General features: G+C 44.0%; 1 protein-coding gene across 1 annotated transcript in view; it reads left to right on the top strand.

Annotated features, from left to right (window-relative positions):
• The window catches only part of DNAH11 (dynein axonemal heavy chain 11), a 404290-nt gene that overhangs the window by 62026 nt on the left and 323026 nt on the right, over nt 1–19238 (top strand). The window contains exons 5-6 of the mRNA XM_077491239.1: nt 181–370; nt 9903–10002. Of these exons, the coding sequence (XP_077347365.1) occupies nt 181–370; nt 9903–10002 (290 nt within the window). The remainder of the gene's footprint in view (nt 1–180; nt 371–9902; nt 10003–19238) is intronic.

Here is a 19238-nt window from a genome sequence, read left to right as displayed (position 1 = left end):
TTTATACATCCTGCACCTGACCCTACTTCAGGGCTTCAAATGCTACAGCTCTATTTTATTCCCAAACACCCATCATTGAGTAGCAGGTTTTCTAAGTTTGATTGAATAGAGTTGCTTGGTTCATGATGTATGGGAATAGTTTGTGACGCATATGTTTTTTGTTTGTTTTGTTTTTTATAGGGAAAACTATATTGACAGAGGAGCTCTTCATGCATTTGAATCCATGCTTATCAAATGGTCTTATCAGGTTCGAGATGTAATAGAAACTGATTCCTCACAGCCTCTTATTAAAGGTCTTAACCCAGGACCTTTATCAGAACTTGATTTCTGGAAAGCAAGACGAAGTAATCTTGCTGGGATTTATGGGCAGGTAGGTAAAGCACTTATAATATTGCTGTTCCGAGTTCTTCATAGATCCAGTTGTCTGGTTGTACACCGAATACTCAGTGGCAATATTTATTTTCTAGAAACCAAGAAAATACAGCGCTGTTCCTATGTAGAATCAATGTGAAATAATAAAAAAACAATTGTGACAAGAAATTGTGAAAAAATACTAAAGATACAGCAGCAGCTTTAAACGTGAGATACCCACAATTCAAGTAATTATTTCCAAATAAGCTGCGCTATACTGATCCAATAAATGCTATGTGAAACAAATATATAGATAAATAAAAAAAACATAAAATCAAAGATTTAACAGAATGCAAACAGGGAAATGCATATACTAATGTTCAGATATTAGTCCATCTTCCCATCAACAAATAATTTTGCTTGTATTCTCCAACATGTTTAAGCACACCACACCGATATAGGAAAAGTGTCATAAGAGTTTGCAGGAAAAAGAAGGCTTCCACCACCAACACTACTGCCGCTTACCAGCTACGCTGATCCCATCTCAGAGACCAGATATCGCCAAATTTAAAACACTTCCTCTGAGCCTGGACTGCATGGAGGATGTATCCCCTTTAAGAATCCTACGGCCACACCGCTCATTGCCCGGCACCTTGATGACTGTGTGCTCCTCTCCGGTGTTCTCCGCTCCTCTCCTGCACACCGCTCTACTCCGGTGTGCAGGAGAGGAGCGGAGAACACCGGAGAGGAGCACACAGTCATCAAGGTGCCGGTAGAGCGGTGTGCAGGAGAGGAGCGGAGAACACCGGAGAGGAGCACACAGTCATCAAGGTGCCGGGCAATGAGCGGTGTGGCCGTAGGATTCTTCTAACCATTTGAACCAAGCGCTTAAAGGGGATACATCCTCCATGCAGTCCAGGCTCAGAGGAAGTGTTTTAAATTTGGCGATATCTGGTCTCTGAGATGGGATCAGTGTAGCTGGTAAGCGGCAATATTTATTTTCTGTTACTTTTAATTCAAATTTATTTTCTTGAAAACTTCCACTTTATGAAAGAAGTCTTTCATTACGGTTTTACTGAAATAAATACAACAGGAAGAAATTGAATACCGTATTTATCGGCGTATAACACGCGCCGGCGTATAACACGCACCCCAAGTTTAGGAGGGAAGTTTAAGGAAAAAAACTTTTAGGAGGCAAGTTTAAGGAAAAAACCTTACATTTTAAATGCCCATCAATGTAGCCTTCCACTGTCCCCCTGCAGCCCTACACTGTCCCCCTGCAGCCCTACACTGTCCCCCTGCAGCCCTACACTGTCCCCCTGCAGCCCTACACTGTCCCCCTGCAGCCCTACACTGTCCCCATGCAGCCCTACACTGTCCCCCTGCAGCCCTACACTGTCCCCCTGCAGCCCTACACTGTCCCCCTGCAGCCCTACACTGTCCCCCTGCAGCCCTACACTGTCCCCCTGCAGCCTTCCACAAAATCGCAGTATGGTTCGTTTTTAATTTACCGCCGCGATCTTCGGCTCCTCCCGCCGCGATCTTCGGCTCCTCCTGCCGCCGTCGTCGAGATCTTCGGCTCCTCCCGCCGCCACCGCTGAGATCTTCAGCTCCTCCCGCCGCCGCCGTCAAGATCTTCGGCTCCTCCCGCCGCTGACATAGACCGAGCCGAGCCGAGGGTACTCGGCTACTCGGCTCTGCTCGCAGTAACGCCCCCGTCCCGCCCCTTGTCCTGGCTCCTGTGATGGACACAACACCGGGCCAATGGCGGGAAGTAAAGGCTAGGAGGCGGGACTGGGCGTGACTGAGAGCGGAGCCGAGTACACAGTACACTCGGCTCAGCTCGGTAAATGTCGGTGGCGCTCCACAGAGCGCAGATCAGCGGGGGGATCGGCGTATAACACGCACCCATGATTTCCCCCCGATTTTAAGGGGAAAAAAGTGCGTGTTATATGCCGATAAATACGGTAGTTTATATTCACAATGTAGTATACTGTATACAAGAATTGTGTCTTCTGTACTGAAAAACTTACTACTAACTTTTGAAATCTGTTTAAAGTAAACCTGTTCCCAAACTATGCACACCAAAGTATTTACAGTGCCTTGAAAAAGTGTGTATGAAGTCCAAAGTGGCAATCACAACACCATAGATAAATAAAATCTTCTGATTTGATGTTTCTTCAAATAAAAGCTTCACGAGTGCTCATGAGGTAGATGGCAACTCACCAAAGGTGTCTGACGACTTTTTACAGTAGGTCAAAATGCGCTTGGATTGAATGGACCCGAGGAATCCTAGGTAGGCATCTCTCCACTATGTGACCCCTCCATATGGTGGCTGAGGATAAGGGAACAGACTCCACCAAGGACACACAAAAAGAACTATTATGCCGCGTACACATGATCGGAATTCTCGTCATAAAAAGCTCTGATGGTTTTCCCATCAGAATTTCGACGGAATTCCGCTCAAACTGTCTTGCCTACACACGGTCACACCAAATTCTGACCGCCAAGAACGCGATGATGTACAACACGTACGACAGGCCTAGAAAAAGGAAGTTCAATACCTAGTAGCCAATAGCTTCCATCTCGTAGTTGAATCTGAGCATGCATGAGTTTTTGCGTGTCGGAATTGCATACACACGACCGGAATTTCCGATAGAAAGTTTTTCCATCAGGAAAATTGAGAACATGCTATTACATTTTTACTGGCATGAATTCGGCCAGCTAAATTCCGATGGAGCCTACACACGGTCGCATTTTCCGATGAAAAGCTCTGTGTTTTTTGCTGGCCGAAATTCCGATCGTGTGTACGCTGCATTATGGTGTAGTAAGTTTTAATAAAAAATTTATAAAAAGGGAAGAAAAGATTTTGCACTCCCATGTGACTGTGCTATGCCCAGCACTGAGTAGTCTACAGCATGTGCGGGTGGATATATTGGAATCGCAGCTGCGTGCGATCCACGCCTTGTTCTGGATATACCAAATAGGAGGTCACATAGAGGACCCGGAAGTGACGAGTCTGAGCTTCTATGTACGTTTCACCATACTGGGGTCATCAGGAAGTCTTCAGGGCTTGTGTACCCATTTGTACGGCAGCTGATCAAACGGGAGCCAGCCGGTCAGGGGCATGACCAAAAAAAGTTTGCCGATCAGTACACAATCGTCGCTCTCAGCCAATGACTGGTGTGTTCTGGTTGGGGGGGGGGGACCCTCATGTCAGAACACAATAACTCAGCAGGGCAGATTGCTGTGCTTACATCGGTTTGTTATTACAGCGGCTACTCCTGGTCTTTTTTTTTTTTTTTCCCTTCAGCTCGCTTGGTTAAATGGAAGAGAACGCAGTGTGTACCAGGCTTTAGGTTATAACCATTTACAATAGCCAATTGTGTTAAGAAAAAAAATATTTTATTAATGGTTGCATTGCATTGCTCCTCCTTGCATATATAGTTACATAGTTAGTAAGGTTGAATAAAGACACCAGTCCATCCAGTTCAACCATAAATGTATGTAGGTTTTAGAACCATTTTCAAAATTGTATAAGCCCAAAGAAGGGAGCTAAGGCTAGGTTCACATTATTGTATGTCAAAAAATGCGTGCATAATTGCACGTGTTCCTTGACACATGAGGGAAACATGCTGCTCTTTACCAGACACAGAGATGTGCCATTAATGGCACAACCACACATTGGTAAACTACCTGCATTTTTTGCATACCAAACTACATGGCGCTGAAGCAATTTTAAAATAATGCCGAGGACACATGATCAGACTTTCCAGCAGACTTGGTCTGGCGGACCAGAATCCGTCGGACAATTCGATTGTGTGTGGGCTCCAGCAGACTTTTTTTTCGCAAAAATCCGATGGACCTAGAAATAAAACATGTTTGAAATCTATCCGATGAACTCAAGTCTGACGGACTAAAAATCTGGAAAACTGTTTGTCTGTGTGCTAGTTCAACAGACCAAATATGAGGCAAGGGCAGCTATTGGCTACTGGCCATTGAACTTCCTTGTTTAGTCGCGTTTACGTCATCACGTTGAAAAACGAACGGACATCCATTGCTGTCTATTGTGTTCTTGAAAAAGGGACAAGTGTGGTTTTAGATGTGCTAAAGTGCATTGACAGGTTATTGAAAATGAGTGTTGTGCAATTTAATATACGTTAAAACGGCGTTCCAGTTTTTTTTCTTTATTAAAAGTCAATAGCTACAAAAAAAAATAAAAAAAAATAAAAATTTTAATAAACAGCCACTCACCTGTCCCGTGGTCCAGCTGTGTACTCATCGCAGCCATGTTCTCCTCGTGTCCTCCTTCGTCATCGTCATCTCTACTATGGGCACGCAGCTGTGACAGCTTGCGGCTTCACAACCGGATGCCCACTGCACATGCGCGAGCAGCACTGCGGTCTGTGACTGGCCCTGAAGTCTTCTAGGACCTGTTGTATGTCCCAGAAAACTCCGGGAGAGAGAGCTTCTGCTTCCAGTCACCTAGTCCACCAGAACGGAAGTGGTATCAGGTATAATTTGGGTACTTACTCCCTCCTACCTCTCCAAAAGCTCAGTTTCACAAACAGGAGCTGGGGAGGAGGCCTTAAAGCAGAAGTTCCACTTTTGGGTGGAACTCTGCTTTACCATGTGTGCATTAATGGACCATGGAGAGACAACCCCACATAGTAAAGACTTGTTTTGATTGCACAAGAACCTTGATGGCCTGCCAGCCCTCTAATAAAAACACATAGTGGGTGTTCTTTTTAGAAACTGACTGAAACCTGATCTCAGAGTCTTTATTGTGATCTTTCAGAATCCATTTCCTCGCTGTACAATCAGCTATAAAGGTCAGGGGTTGCTTGTTTTAAAGCTCTATGACTGTTTGTTAAAAATGTATTAATACTCTAATGCCCATAGTCCAAGCAAAGGTGCAGTCAGTTTTTGAGTGTAGCTGCCAGAAAATGTACTTTCTTTTCCTTGCAGCCATGATTATAGTATCATGTTTTAAACACAACTAGCAAGTGTGCCAGCTTGATGAATTGGATGCAATTACGCTGATCAATACACCGGCCAACTGTGACTGTGCTGGTGCCAAAAATATGCAGTCCCAGTAAGCTGGTGAACTGTATAGTGCTGATATGGACATGTGCAGTTGAGAGTTTTGCATCAACAGCGCTCTCTGCTGACATGTTGCCAGTTGTACAACATAAAGTTTATTGTGTCCCTAGTAACTTGGTGGCAGTGTTTTTACTGGAAAACTGTCAATCATACATGTTTACATCAGTACTATGTAGTCATCATGGGCCCACGCCTTGACTTGCAGCCTGGCTAAATTCATGGTATGTCATAGTGTTCTGTCACTAACCGCCAATGTAATGGGTAACTTTACCACTAGCCATCAATGTAGGGGAGCACTGTACCACTGACCATCAATGTCAAGGGGCCTTCACCATTGGATACCAGTCTAAGGGGGCACTTCTCTACTGGCCACCAGTGTAAGAGGGAACTTAATCACTAACCTCCAATGTAGAATTGCCCTTTGCCACTGACTACCAATGTAAGGGGACACTTGGTCACAGGTCACCAATGCAAGGGTGCACTTTACCATTTAAAACCAATGTTAGAGGGGTACTTCTTCACTGGCCACCAATGTAAGAGAACACTACATAACTACTGATGTAAGGGAATAATTTTACCTCTGGCCACTAATGTAAAGGAGCATTTAAAAGTGATTTCTGTTTCTTACAACACATACCGTCTGTGAATAAGACCCTCTCTCTTAGTAAGGCTTACATGGCAAATGAATGAGCAAGCATACAGTATTTCTGATTGGCAAATGTAAAATAGCAGAATATGCACATGGTTAGATAATAGGATCAGATCAATGACAACGTTTCCAGAGATTGTCCAACAATTCGAAAAATCTCTGTGTTTAATAAGCAGTACTTCTAATTGTTGGGGTCAGCAGTCCATTGTCTCTCATATATAAGAAAGTGTAATTTCATCTGTAAAATGAAGACGAGTTTACAACACTTATAATTAAATCTGTAATACTGCTGTTTCCTGATCAATGGTATTCTGCGTTTTCTTTTTTTTTTTTTATGTTCTAATTAAAGGTTTTCAGAATTTATACAATTTAAAAAGCTTAACTCTTTTTACAGTCATAAATGGCATCTATTTTCATGGCATTGGCATAGAATGTTTAGAATGTAATCTTTGTAGGAACATAAAGTAAAAGAGCTAAAAGGATGCATAAAAGCACACATGGGGTGGGGGCACTGACTTTGACATTATATCTTGTGTCATCTAGCCACTTAAAGCCCAGATCAGGACAATTGTTATAATGGTGCTCCAGGGAAGATATAAAAAAAGCTTCTCTGGCTGCGGTAGTTGCCTCCAATCCAGTGCTGTCCCCAAGCGCACACTATCATTCAACCCAGAAGACTGAAAATATACTGTGAGTGCATTGGGTCACAGACTTGCACTTTTAGGGCATACCCCCTGCATCCTGCACTCAAAAGATGCAGAGTTTCGACTTTAATGTCCCCATAACAGCACTACTCTTCATTACTAAAGACTGCCCATTGCTGAGGGCATTCAAAGAGGATAAGGACAGAGGAAGGCCAGGGCAGGACTCAGATGTGAGCTTTAAGCAATTCTCTGCTCATTTTTCTGCCTTGTCCAAGTGATTATGGGCAGAAGAGTCAGATGTGTATATATTTATCAGTATTTTATGCTTATTGTTTTATGTTCATTTTACTTCCATCTTTATGCTTGTTAAACCGATATTAAACTTGGTGTATTTTTAGAATGATTGACTTTTAGCCAAGCTCTGAAGTCTTGAGGTTTTTCAAATTCTTTTCCCAGGAAATGTAATCACGCCGTGTTGCTATTCTTTAGGCCAAAACTCCCTGGCCAGTGTTCCCCCATTACATGTTTTCTGGGAAAGAAGATGCTCAGAAGATTCAAACATAATTGCTAGTGTTGAGTAAATCACTTGTTTTTTTTAATCGAAAAAACAAACTTTATTGGTAAAATAAGGAAACAGAGAAGATGACATACATAGTAGGCATACAGACGGTACATCTAGTGACAAGGGCCGTTCTGGCCAAAACAGCGTTGCATACATGAGTGCTTTGGGTTAGCTGTGCTGTATAGAGTTCAGACACCCATCTTAGGTATAGTCAGCATAGGGCTAAGTTGGGTCAACCAGGGGAGGGGGAGCAGGCAGAGAAAAAAAAAATAAAGTAAAGAAAAAATAAAATAAAAAATAAGTAAAAATATAAATACATAAAAAAAAAAAGGGGGGAAGGGAAGGGGGAAGGGGACATAGTGCAAGTAGGCCCATGAGGTGGAGGAAGCACAGAAAGGGGAAAGCAGAGATGGGAGGGAAGCAAAGGATCAATATATCAACACTTCAAGTACATGTCTCCCCATCCCCCAACCATCTACCCCAGACCCGCTCGTATTTAAGTGAACATCCTCTATGCGTATAGATCAGTTTCTTATACGGGAGGGTATCGTTAACCTCTTTCTTCCAGCATTGGATCGTGGGGGGGAGGGCCTGCATCCAGCCACGAGCAATCACTTTTCTCGCCAGGAACAGCGTTTCATGCAAAAAGGTGCGAAGGGATTTGTCAGCGTCTAACTCTGGTAATAGACCAAGCAGGCATAGCTTTGGGTCAAGGCTAGCAGGAGAGCCAGTAAATCACTTGTTTAAAGCATAAGTAGTCAACTTTTTTTATAGTGGTGCAAGTATGACTAATATTTTTGGGACCCCCATCTGTCCTTATTTTTTTAATTGCAAAAGGCATTTCTTAATAGAACCCAACTGAAGAAAAATGTGCAGCAGTTTCTAGCAATCTAGGACCCTCTCAAAAAACTCCTATTTTTGTACCTCACCTAGGTTTAATACATATCATCTAATTAATGCACATTTATCTGTAATGCCCTGTACACACGGTCGTTTTTTTGTTTGTTTTTTCTGACGGCTTTTGGCCCAAACTTGTCTTACATACACACGGTCGCACAAAGTTGTCGGAAAATCCGATAGTTCAGAACGCGGTGATGTAAAACACGTACGCCGGGACTATAAACGGCCAGTAGCCAATAGCTTTCATCTCGTAATTTATTCTGAGCATGCGGGGCACTTTGTGCGTCGGATTTGTCTACACACGATTGGAATTTAAACGATCGGATTTTGTTGTTGGAAAATTTTAGATACAGCTCTCAAACTTTGTGTGTCAAATTCCGATGGAAAAAGTCTGATGGAACCCACACACGATCGGAATTTCCGACAACACAATCTGATCGCACATTTTCCGTCGGAATGTCCGACCGTGTGTACAGGGCATAAGAATAATGTAAGCTCTCTGAAGAAGGATTATCCTTTCTTGTTAGTCAGTAAATGTTTGGTATAAATCTATTGTAATTTTTGCTTGATTTACTGTACAATGTTATTATATGTAGTTTTAAAGAAAATCTATGGTCACAGTATACACGTTTATTTTATAATGTCAGCTTTTTAATAGCAATACAAACAATAGTTATATTCATCCAATCCAATATAAGCTTCCATAAAAATTTTTTCCTTTTGTGTTGTCGGCTGGCCATCTATTTTCCACAACTTCTTGGGTTCCCTGCATGCTTTGCAGCTTTTGTTTGCTGTTTACTTTAAGGGAGAAATACAGCCTAAGCTCTTTTGTCTGTACTTCTGTGGTGTATCACAGGAGTGCCCTTCATTCTGTACTCTCCTGTGACCTGTTTTCAGCAGACAGCTGAAGCTCACTGTTGACTGATGCCACTGAGCCAGTCCAGGCTGGGGCAAAATCGCAACAATAAAGTCAGGATCCGCCCTCAAACCCCCGGAACGGCACCTGGCTTGGCCTCTCACCAAGCCACTGAGAGCCAGCTGCTCCCACCCCCTCCACAGCCCAGTACTCCAGGTGAGCGCGGGGTGGGGGGGCTTTGCAGAGAGCTGGTGACTGACAGTCACCAGCTCTCTGCTCATGGAGCCCTGAGAACCAAGCGATCAGCGGTCTTTGATCGCTCAGTGCCAAGTCTAAAAGCAGGCGGGGAACGACCGATGCTGCATCCATCTAGGTAAGTGTGACTTTGAAAATTAAGAAAAGAAAACAAACTCCTCTTTTAATATTCTAAAGACTACATATCCAATGGTACCTTGCTGCCTCCAAGCTGTAATTCCTGTACTGACTCTGTCTCCTGAAACTCATCCTCTCAGCACCTCTGTAGTACACATGGCAGGCTCTGTAAAATATGTGACACAGAGGTGCCTTCTCACAGGGCATAGAATACATGTCACAGAATTCAAGTAAATGTGTGTGAATCATTACAAAGTACATTTACCAACTTCAAGGTTGTTCAGATTTATAGGAGTAACCTAGAATTAATTGAAATGCAATGTGAAAATGAAAATACGGTTTTACATTTTCACTAGAGAAACTTTATATACGGTACGTGATATTGTAAGTTAACAGAGATTGTTTTGACAATTTTCTCATTGTCAGTGCACCCAAAAAACCTATTGTATTTACGTTCACTTGTAGCTCCGGGCTCCAGTCGTTCAGAAAATGGCTGCCATTTTGAAAGAGACAGAAAGCAGCTACTACCCAACTCTGCAAAACATAATTTCCGATGTCAAAAATGGTAAGTTACAAGGTTATGGGAATTTCTGGACAATAGAATAAAAAACCCTCAATAATCAAGTATTGTTGATGCATAAATGATGATTTTTTAAAAAGCATTCAAAAGATAGCTAGTAGAAGTTAGCTACATTCATTTGTAACTGTAATGTTGAAGACGTTTTGCTGCTTTTCCAAGTAGCATCTTCAGCTCTGAAGGAACTGCTTGTTTAAATCGGAGGTCCACCCAGCAAAAAATTAAAATTAAAAGCCAGCAGCTACACATACTACAGCTGCTAACTTTTAATAATAGGACACTTGCCTGTCCTGGAGTCCAGCGATGTCGACACCGCAGTTCATGTTTCCATCAGCTGTCGGGTGCTGCCACCGCTATTAGTAGTGTAGCTTTACGGCTTCACGCCGGAAACCCTACTGGGCATGCGCGATAGACATGTGCATTCGTTTTCGTCCGAATGCATTTTCGTCCGAATTTCAGCTATTTTCGTTTTCGTTTTGACAAACGATAACGAAAGCACAAAATCCGAAAAACGAAAGATCCGACATAAATAAATGCTTTATTTTCGTTTTCATTGTTACAACAGTTCGATATAGAATAGGAGATTCGACGTGACTCTGACAATAACAATCTGTCTATAGAACCTATGGTCGAATGTGCCTAACCTTACCTCTATTAGTCCAAGATTATATAGAGAAAATATTCGACAGAGAAAAAAGATTCTGCAAGTTACTGTCCTAAAAAGTGTTTGGGGACCCGGGTCCTGCCCCAGGGGACATGTATCAATGCAAAAAAAAGTTTTAAAAATGGCAGTTTTTTCGGGAGCAGTTATTTTAATAATGATTAAAGTGAAACAATAAAAGTGTAATATTCCTTTAAATTTCGTAGCTGGGGGGTTGTCATAGTATGCCTGTGAAGGGGCTCATGTTTCTGGTGCTTAGAACTGTCCCTGCACAAAGTGTCATTTATGCAGGAAAAAAAGTCCTTTAAAATCACTCGCAGCTATTATGAATTGTCGGCTCCGTAATACAGAGAACACTCCCCATCATCCCCACAACCTCACCCCTCTGATGTAACACAGGCAGGTTTCCGTTACATCAGAGGGGGGCGGGGTCACCCATACGTCACGGGGGAACCCCGGGTTTCCCCTTGCGTCAGAGGGGGGCGGGGTCAGGTGACGGGTGGCCCCGCCCTCCGTATATAAGAAATGTCAAGCCGCCGGAATGCCTGCAGTGTCTCCTCCACGGAGACAGAAGAAGGATGGATTCGCTGCGCTGGATGAGATGAGCCATCGCTGGAGAGATGACCGTCCGTCGCTGGATAGCAAGAGTGGATTACCGCCGCTGGAATCTTTTTTTTATTTTTAATAAAGGAATTTTTCAAAAGTGTGTTTGTTTTATTTAACCACTTTTTACACTTTCTTTGTGAAATGGTAGGGGTACTTTTGTACCCCCTTACCATTTCAAACAGGGGGGGGGCTGGGATCTGGAGGTCCCCTTGTTAAAGGGGGCTTCCAGATTCTGATAAGCCCCCCGCCCGCAGACCTCCACAACCACCGACCACGGTTGTGGGGATGAGGCCCTTGTCCTCATCAACATGGGGACAAGGTGCTTTGAGGGGTCACAGACCCCCAAAGCATCCTCCCAATGTTGAGGGCATGTGGCGTGGTACGGTTCAGGAGGGAGGGGGGGCCGCTCTCTCGCCCCCCCCTCTTTTCCTGCGGCCTGCCAGGTTGCGTGCTCGGATAAAGGGTCTGGTATGGATTTTTAGGGGGAACCCCACGTCAATTTTTTTTAAAATTTGACGCGGGGTTCCCCTTAATATCCATACCAGACCTGAAGGGTCTGGTTATGGATATTTAGGGGGAACCCCACGTCAAATTTTTTCTTAAATTTGAGGCAGGGTTCCCCTTAATATCCATACCAGACCTGAAGGGCCTGGTAATTGAATTTGGGGGACCCCCACGCTTTTTTATTTATTTATTTATTTATTTATTTTTTTATCAATGACTTTCAATGAGTGTTCTCTGTATTATGGGAGCCGACAATTCATAATAGCTGCGAGTGATTTTAAAGGACTTTTTTTCCTGCATAAATGACACTTTGTGCAGGGACAGTTCTAAGTACCAGAAACATGAGCCCCTTCACAGGCATACTATAGACAACCCCCCCCCCCCCCCCTACGAAATTTAAAGGAATATTACACTTTTATTGTTTCACTTTAATCATTATTAAAATCACTGCTCCCGAAAAAACGGCCGTTTTTAAAACTTTTTTTTGCATTGATACATGTCCCCTGGGACAGGACCCAGGTCCCCAAACACTTTTTAGGACAGTAACTTGCAAATTAGCCTTTAAAATTAGCACTTTAGATTTTGAACGTTGGAGGGTAATAGGGTTCTAAAGTATGCTATATACTAGCTCCGTCGAATCTTCTTTATACATTCGACAGACACCATAAGCCTTCCAAGACAGATTCGACCGTAATTCATGTGGATTTTCGGACGAATGCAATTTTTGAACAAAAAACGAAATAAATAAAAACGAATTTCGGGAGTAACTAAATAAATTAAGTTTTCGGACGAAAACTAAATTCCGAAACGAAATATTTTACTCTGCACATGTCTAATGCGCGAGGCCCCGCTCCTCTTTCCTACTGGCTCGGTGACTGGGAGGAGGAGGGAGCCCTGCAGTGACTTCATGGGCCGTGTGGCTGACTCCCGGAAGTGGGAACAGGAAACCTGTCAAGGATAGTTATACTGTCCCCTCTCCCCGAAACCCCCCCCCCCCCCGAAAGGTGCCAATTGTGGCATCAGAGGGGGAGAGGAGACAAATGAGCGCAAGTTCCACTTTTGGGTGGAATTCCGCTTTAAGCAGTTCAACAGTACACAACATAGGTCCAATTGAATGCGTTTAAAGCTGGTCATAGGTGGATCAAAATTTGGCAAGTTCAGCAGGGACCAGATGAATTTCTCTCCATGTGTGGCCATCCTTGCTTGACATAAGTTGTTAAATTTACTTCTCTTGAATGGGAATGTTGGAAAATGTTTATCGATCAGCAACTGCAGCCACTGATCATTGTATTCTGGCAGTCCTGCTGACTGGGTTTGAGTTACCAAAACAGTGCAAAATCCGGTGCAGCCCTGCATAGAAGCCAATCAGCTTGCAGTTTTTGTTTTTTTTGTTTGTCAAAGCTTAATTGAACAAGCTGAATTTAGAAGCTTATTGACTACCATGCACAGCTGCACCAAATTTTGCACTCTCCAGTTTTAGTAAATCAACTCTGTCTCATCTACCTTGTTTGTGTGGATGGAGGAATCCATTTGATTTTTTTTGTTTAACCCGCTGGCTTAAAAGAGTCCTCTATGGCTAACTTATACTACACCTTTTCTTGTTCTGCAGTGGCCTATTTTACAATTGCAAATGAAAATTATTATAACACTATTTATACATAAATAATACACCAAAAATGGTACTATAACCGAAACCTTAAAGTGGACCTGAACTCTAAATGTGAATATTTTCTATCCCATGTTAATTGCATCTGAGCAGTTCCCCTAAAATGTTTACATTTTTCTCTGGAGGGTAAAATGGAAGTTTCACAGCAGCAGCTAGAAGGGGGAGGAAACTTTACTTTATAAAGAGTAAGGTTATGAGTTCTTGATTGCCTGTTTTATTGATCGATTGTCCATGTCCAAAAACATTTGTGAAAGGTGAAGATTATTGCATTCTGCAAGTAGGGTAATTAAGTTTGTAGTTGGCACAGTGATCTCACTCCCTCAGGCCTAGTGGTGGTCTGCTAGGCCCAAGCTCTGTCGCAAGGGAGCAAGAAACATGCTCTCCCATACCCAGAAGTACTGGATAGTATGGCCAGCTCTGATGGAGGAAGGAGTGGCAGAAGGATCACTAGTAAAGTCAATATTAAGGAATTAGGGCTCTTTGCAGAGATAAATTCACTTTGCTTGGGCAAGGTGGCAGTGTCTGTTAAAAGCACAAAATAATAACATGCATTCTCCTGCAACTGTCATTCCGTATTTTCCTAATGAAAGTGTTCTTTTGCATATACATTAAGCCTGCCAAGGCAGGATTGAAGAGTGTTGGACATTGATCTATACCAACCACCTTCTTGAAAGGATAAGTACATCTCTATGTACATCCCTCTAGCAGATTTTCAGTGCATTGGCTCCGCCTGTACAGTAGCTTCCCATAGGTTTGTATAAAGCATCCTCCAAGCATCTCCCGTCTTGGGAGATTGTACTATAAAACCCTATGGGAATGTACTGTGCAGGCACAGCCAGTGCAGTGAAGATCTGCTAGAGGGATATATACAAATACCAGAGGTCATGGGCATGATTGGGAGGCAAGATCGCTGTGGGGTGTAAACAGCTGGGGAGGTGGAGGAGGGGGTGGCCATTAAAGAAGGATACATCCATGAAATTGCACTTATCCTTTTAGCCCTCACACCTTTTAACCTTTCATCAGTTTAGAGCAGTCAGAATAATAAAGCTGATTTTTCATGGATTGTTGTATGTTACTTTGTCTTTCACATTGCCTTTTGTCTTACTAAATAAAGGTATGTGTGTGTTTTAATTTTTGTTGAAATAATGTCAATTAAAAGTAATTGAAAAGACTGATTTGTGTCATACTGTGAAGGAATTGTTAGAAGGTCATTATTCAATTAATGTCTATCTGGAAAATAAAAATACATCTTTATTTTCCTGACGTTTGAAGTGACAAAACCTTTTTTCCCAGACAGGTTTCCACTGTTGGGTGCTCTGCGATGTAGGCCTTTTGTAATTAGATCCCATCTGGATTAGACTCTTTATGGCTTTCAAAAGTTTTGTGTGCCTCCTTTATAGAAAAGAAACATTTTACTGGCATGCCACCATTATTTACTTCATAGCACACATGACTTCCACTTCAGCACTGCTGGGTGCTTCCTTTCTGGTTATTTTACTTGAGTTTTATGACAGATCTTTTTGTCTAAGTGTAGTTTAGGGAACAAAAAGCCTTGAGAAGTGCCATGCTCTAGGATCCAGGCTTAGGATGCCTGCAGAGTCCAGGTAAGGAGCCTGGTAATATGCACCATGTTCTGCCAAACGCTTTCAGATCTCACTGGGGCCACTGTTAAGAAATTCTTTTTCTGGCTTTTCATTGTTCACAAGCTAATACTGTAAAGAAAACACTTCTGTTAATCTGGGAAATTCATAAAGGGTGTCGCACAGACACATATCTTCAGGGTACAGCACAAAAAAAGACAGTGTTTGCACCGATTTTATTACAGACAGATATTACAGACAGGCAGGGCAGGACTTACAATTGGGCTTGACTGGGCTCAAGCCCATGGGCCCCGCCCAATAGGGGGCCCCGCAGAGATACATAGCCAAGTGTACTCGGCTCGGCTCCGCACACAGCCCCGCCCTATGATGGACATAACACAGGGACTGGGCGTGACTGTGAGCCGAGCCGAGTACTCTCTGCTACTCTCGGCTCCGCTCGGGACTGCGAGAGGACCCGAGAGCCACCAAGAGGACCCAAGAGCCATTGAGAGGACCGAGAGCCGCCAAGAGGACCCAAGAGCCATCGAGAGGACCCAAGAGCCGCCAAGAGGACCCGAGACCCGCCAAGAGGACCCGAGAGCCATCGAGAGGACCCGAGAGCCGTCAAGAGGACCCAAGAGCCATCGAGAGGACCCGAGAGCTGCCAAGAGGACCCAAGAGCCATTGAGAGGACCCGAGAGCCACCAAGAGGACCCAAGAGCCTTCGAGAGGACCCAAGAGCCGCCAAGAGGACCCGAGACCCGCCAAGAGGACCCGAGAGCCATCGAGAGGACCCGAGAGCCGCCAAGAGGACCCGAGAGCCGCCAAGAGGACCCAAGAGCCATCGAGAGGACCCGAGAGCCGCCAAGAGGACCCAAGAGCCATCGAGAGGACCCGAGAGCCGCCAAGAGGACCCAAGAGCCATTGAGAGGACCCGAGAGCCGCCAAGAGGACCATAGAGCCATCGAGAGGACCCGAGAGCCGCCAAGAGGACCCGAGAGCCACCAAGATACATAGGACTCTGTATCTCGGCAACACCATTTTTAAACTTCAAGACTGCAATGACAAGGCTGCAGATGGATGGGCAAGGCTGCAGATGGACACTGATAAGGTTGCATTGATGGGCATTTAAATGTAAGTTTTTTTTCCCTTAAACTTCCCTCCTAAAAGTTTTTTTCCTTAAAATTCCCTCCTAAACCTGGGGTGCGTGTTATACGCTGGCGCGTGTTATACACTGATAAATACGGTAATGTATAGACGGTAGGGCCCCAAAGTGACACAAGCCCAGGGGCCCCCACCACCTGAAGTCCTGCCCTGCAGACAGGTACATTAATCTGTTAATGCTGACCCTGGGGTCAGAATGTCCATACTGGGCATTCCTTCCTCAATGCAGTCTCTCCCCGGCCACCATGCCTGTAACACTGACAGGCTCATGGCTGAGAAGTTTTGTACTAGGGTTGGCCAGGGTTAGGGTTGGTCCACTAGAGATGGTCTTTATATTCTGCAGGCTGTGGGAGATGCAGCTTGGCAAGGCACATTTGTGAGCCAAGGGGTGTGCGGCAAAGCTGTAGTATAACCACAATGAGATTGCAGTAACGTGGTGTAAACTCAAGTGGATGGAATATCAACTGGTGGCATATGAATATGAAGGGAATGCTAACAGTATCCTGCCCTCAGTAGTCTGTCTGTTATTAGTGATATATTTGGGCTGGTACCCTGTTCACCAACTCCTTGTTGAGGCTGTAAAGTCTTGTGGAAGGGGCCCCTCTTGAGCTGATCCCAGTATGGAGGTGACTTGACTGACAGTTCAGCTGGACAGGCAGATGCGCTGGTCTCTCAGCGAATAACAGTTGTGCTGATTTGACAGCCTCACTGTGTGAACTGAATAAGGATGAGCTCGGGCGTGTTTGCATGGTCCATGCACAGAGCCCACCAGGAAGTCGGCACAGCTCTGCGCTAATCACAGGCAGTGAGGCATTGCCCGATCTCTGCAGCTGCGTATCGTGGCAATGTCTCACTGCCTGTGAATAGCGCAACGCTGCGTCGACTTCCTGGTGGGCTCTACACGTGGACCATGTGAACATGCCTGAGCTCATCCTTAGAACTGAACAAGTAGTGATTCCGACCCCTGCAATTTCAGACCTACTCCCAGGCCCTCTCAAGTGCCTTGTTCCAACAGGTCTGCAATGCTCGGATCACACAGCACCAAGCACTGGCTTTTTCCAGGCAAGAATATAAAGTTCTCCAGGCTCCTACTGCCAGGCACAGGCCATTGGGATCTGTAGCTTAATAAGAGCCACTAAAGAGATTCTGAGCTTATAAATGCTTAGATGATATATGGCCCTTAAGAGGGAAATTTGGTCAAAAAGGTTGAAAAATACTGAACTAGAACATAGGCTAGTAGAACAACATGTTCTGTGTAGAATGTTTATCATTTTTACTTTTATTCTGCTGGATTGCAATTGAAGTTAGAAATGTTTGTATTGTTTTATTAAACTCTTGTCTGCATAGCATCAAGGCGATTATCACCACTTCTGTCTAGATTGCAGATAACTATTGAAAATGGTAATGGTAACTCTGAATTCAGCATTATGTTATAGATTCCATCTAGACACTGGTAGTCTCTGGCATAGTATCTCATCTACTTGGTGGACTACTGCAAAGCCCAACTGAATGTTTAGTTTAGATGAGCTAAATACATTCCTGGTGCATCGAAATAAAAGGCATTGCAAAGTCTTAGACCTTGTACACACGGTCGGACATTCCGACAACAAAATCCGTCGGATTTTGTCTGACGGATTTTGTCCGAAACTGGTGTTCAGGACGTGATGACGTTATTTCGTTATGACGGGACTACGTTCAGGCTAGTAGCCAATAGCTTTGGTCTTGTAATTTGATCTGTGCATACGTGGCACTTTGTCCGATCGGAATTCTCTACTAACGATCGGACAAAGTGCGATCGGACCATGTTTTGGGAAAATTTTATATCCCAGCTCTAAAACTTTGTCGGTCGAATATTCCTGATGGAAACAGTCCGATGGAGCCACACACGGTCGGATTATCCAACAACATGGTCCGATCAGACATTTTCCATCGGAATATCCAACCGTGTGTACAAGGGCTTACAGTTAATTTCTGGTTCATACTGATGCGATGCCAGACATTGCATGTGATTCGCAATGTGATTCGCACTGCATTGCTGTCATACAAACTGGCTGAAATTGCATCGCATTCAGACCAAACTTGTGCAGGACCCTTTTTTTGGTCCCCACCAGATCAGATCGCATGGGTGTTCACACCCATGCAATCCGATTTTGCAAACTGATTGTGGGGTGTCGTTAACTTAACATACACTCCGCAATCAGTTTGCATGAACAGGTTTGTGATTTAGATGCAGTGCTGATTTGCAGCAAATTCGCCATGAATTTGCACCGCATCTAATGTCAACCTCGCCTTAGAGTTAAAAAATTCTTTCTCCTGCCAGCATGCTTTAGGGAAGGACCCTCACTTACTGTCTAAGCAATGATCTCTCTGCAAAGGTCCGATATGCCCCCTGCTGTATCAATCAAATAGCTCTGCAATCAACGTAACTCATGCTCCCTGCTGATAGTAAAGCTTTAGCAGAGGGTATGTTGGACCTCTGCAAATAAATCACTGCTTTGACACTAAGATAATGGGCCTTCTCTACAGCATGCTGGCAGGGGACAGGGGCTTTTCTTCTATGATGAAAATTAACAAAGTATATCCTCATGTAATGTGTACTTGCCTCAGTCCAGCACACGTAGTGTGGATGCTGCCTGCTTTCTCTCTCTTCTCCTATCTGCATGAGTCACTTCTCTAACATTTTTTCTAGATACCAAGCAATCCTTGTTGCTGGCTCATTTCCTCCCCCCATCACACAGCAGATGATTGACAATCTTAGCTGCAAGTTTCCCAGTGAGACTCTGTAGAAGGGATGTGTTCTTTCCCTCCACTCAGGTGTCAGAATACACTCAGCTCTGTGCTGTACAATGTGTGACATCGGACCTGCCCCCTTGCCTTCTGGAGATAATAAATGCTGTGTAAAATGTGTTGGAAGAGAGGGCTGCAGATAAACAGGTACAACTTATGTGTGAGGATGTAATTCATCACTGTGCATCACCTGAAGCTAGTTACTTCAATGGGCTTATGTATCACTATGTTCACTTTAAACTGGAAGTCCACTTGT

The sequence above is a fragment of the Lithobates pipiens genome, unplaced genomic scaffold (genome assembly GCF_037356315.1).
Source record: "Lithobates pipiens isolate NorthernLeopardFrog02 unplaced genomic scaffold, aLitPip1_a1.2 Scaffold_19, whole genome shotgun sequence".
Taxonomy (NCBI): Eukaryota; Metazoa; Chordata; class Amphibia; order Anura; family Ranidae; genus Lithobates; species Lithobates pipiens.
Note: the sequence above shows the minus strand (reverse complement) of the source record. Positions and strands in the feature narration are given on the sequence as shown.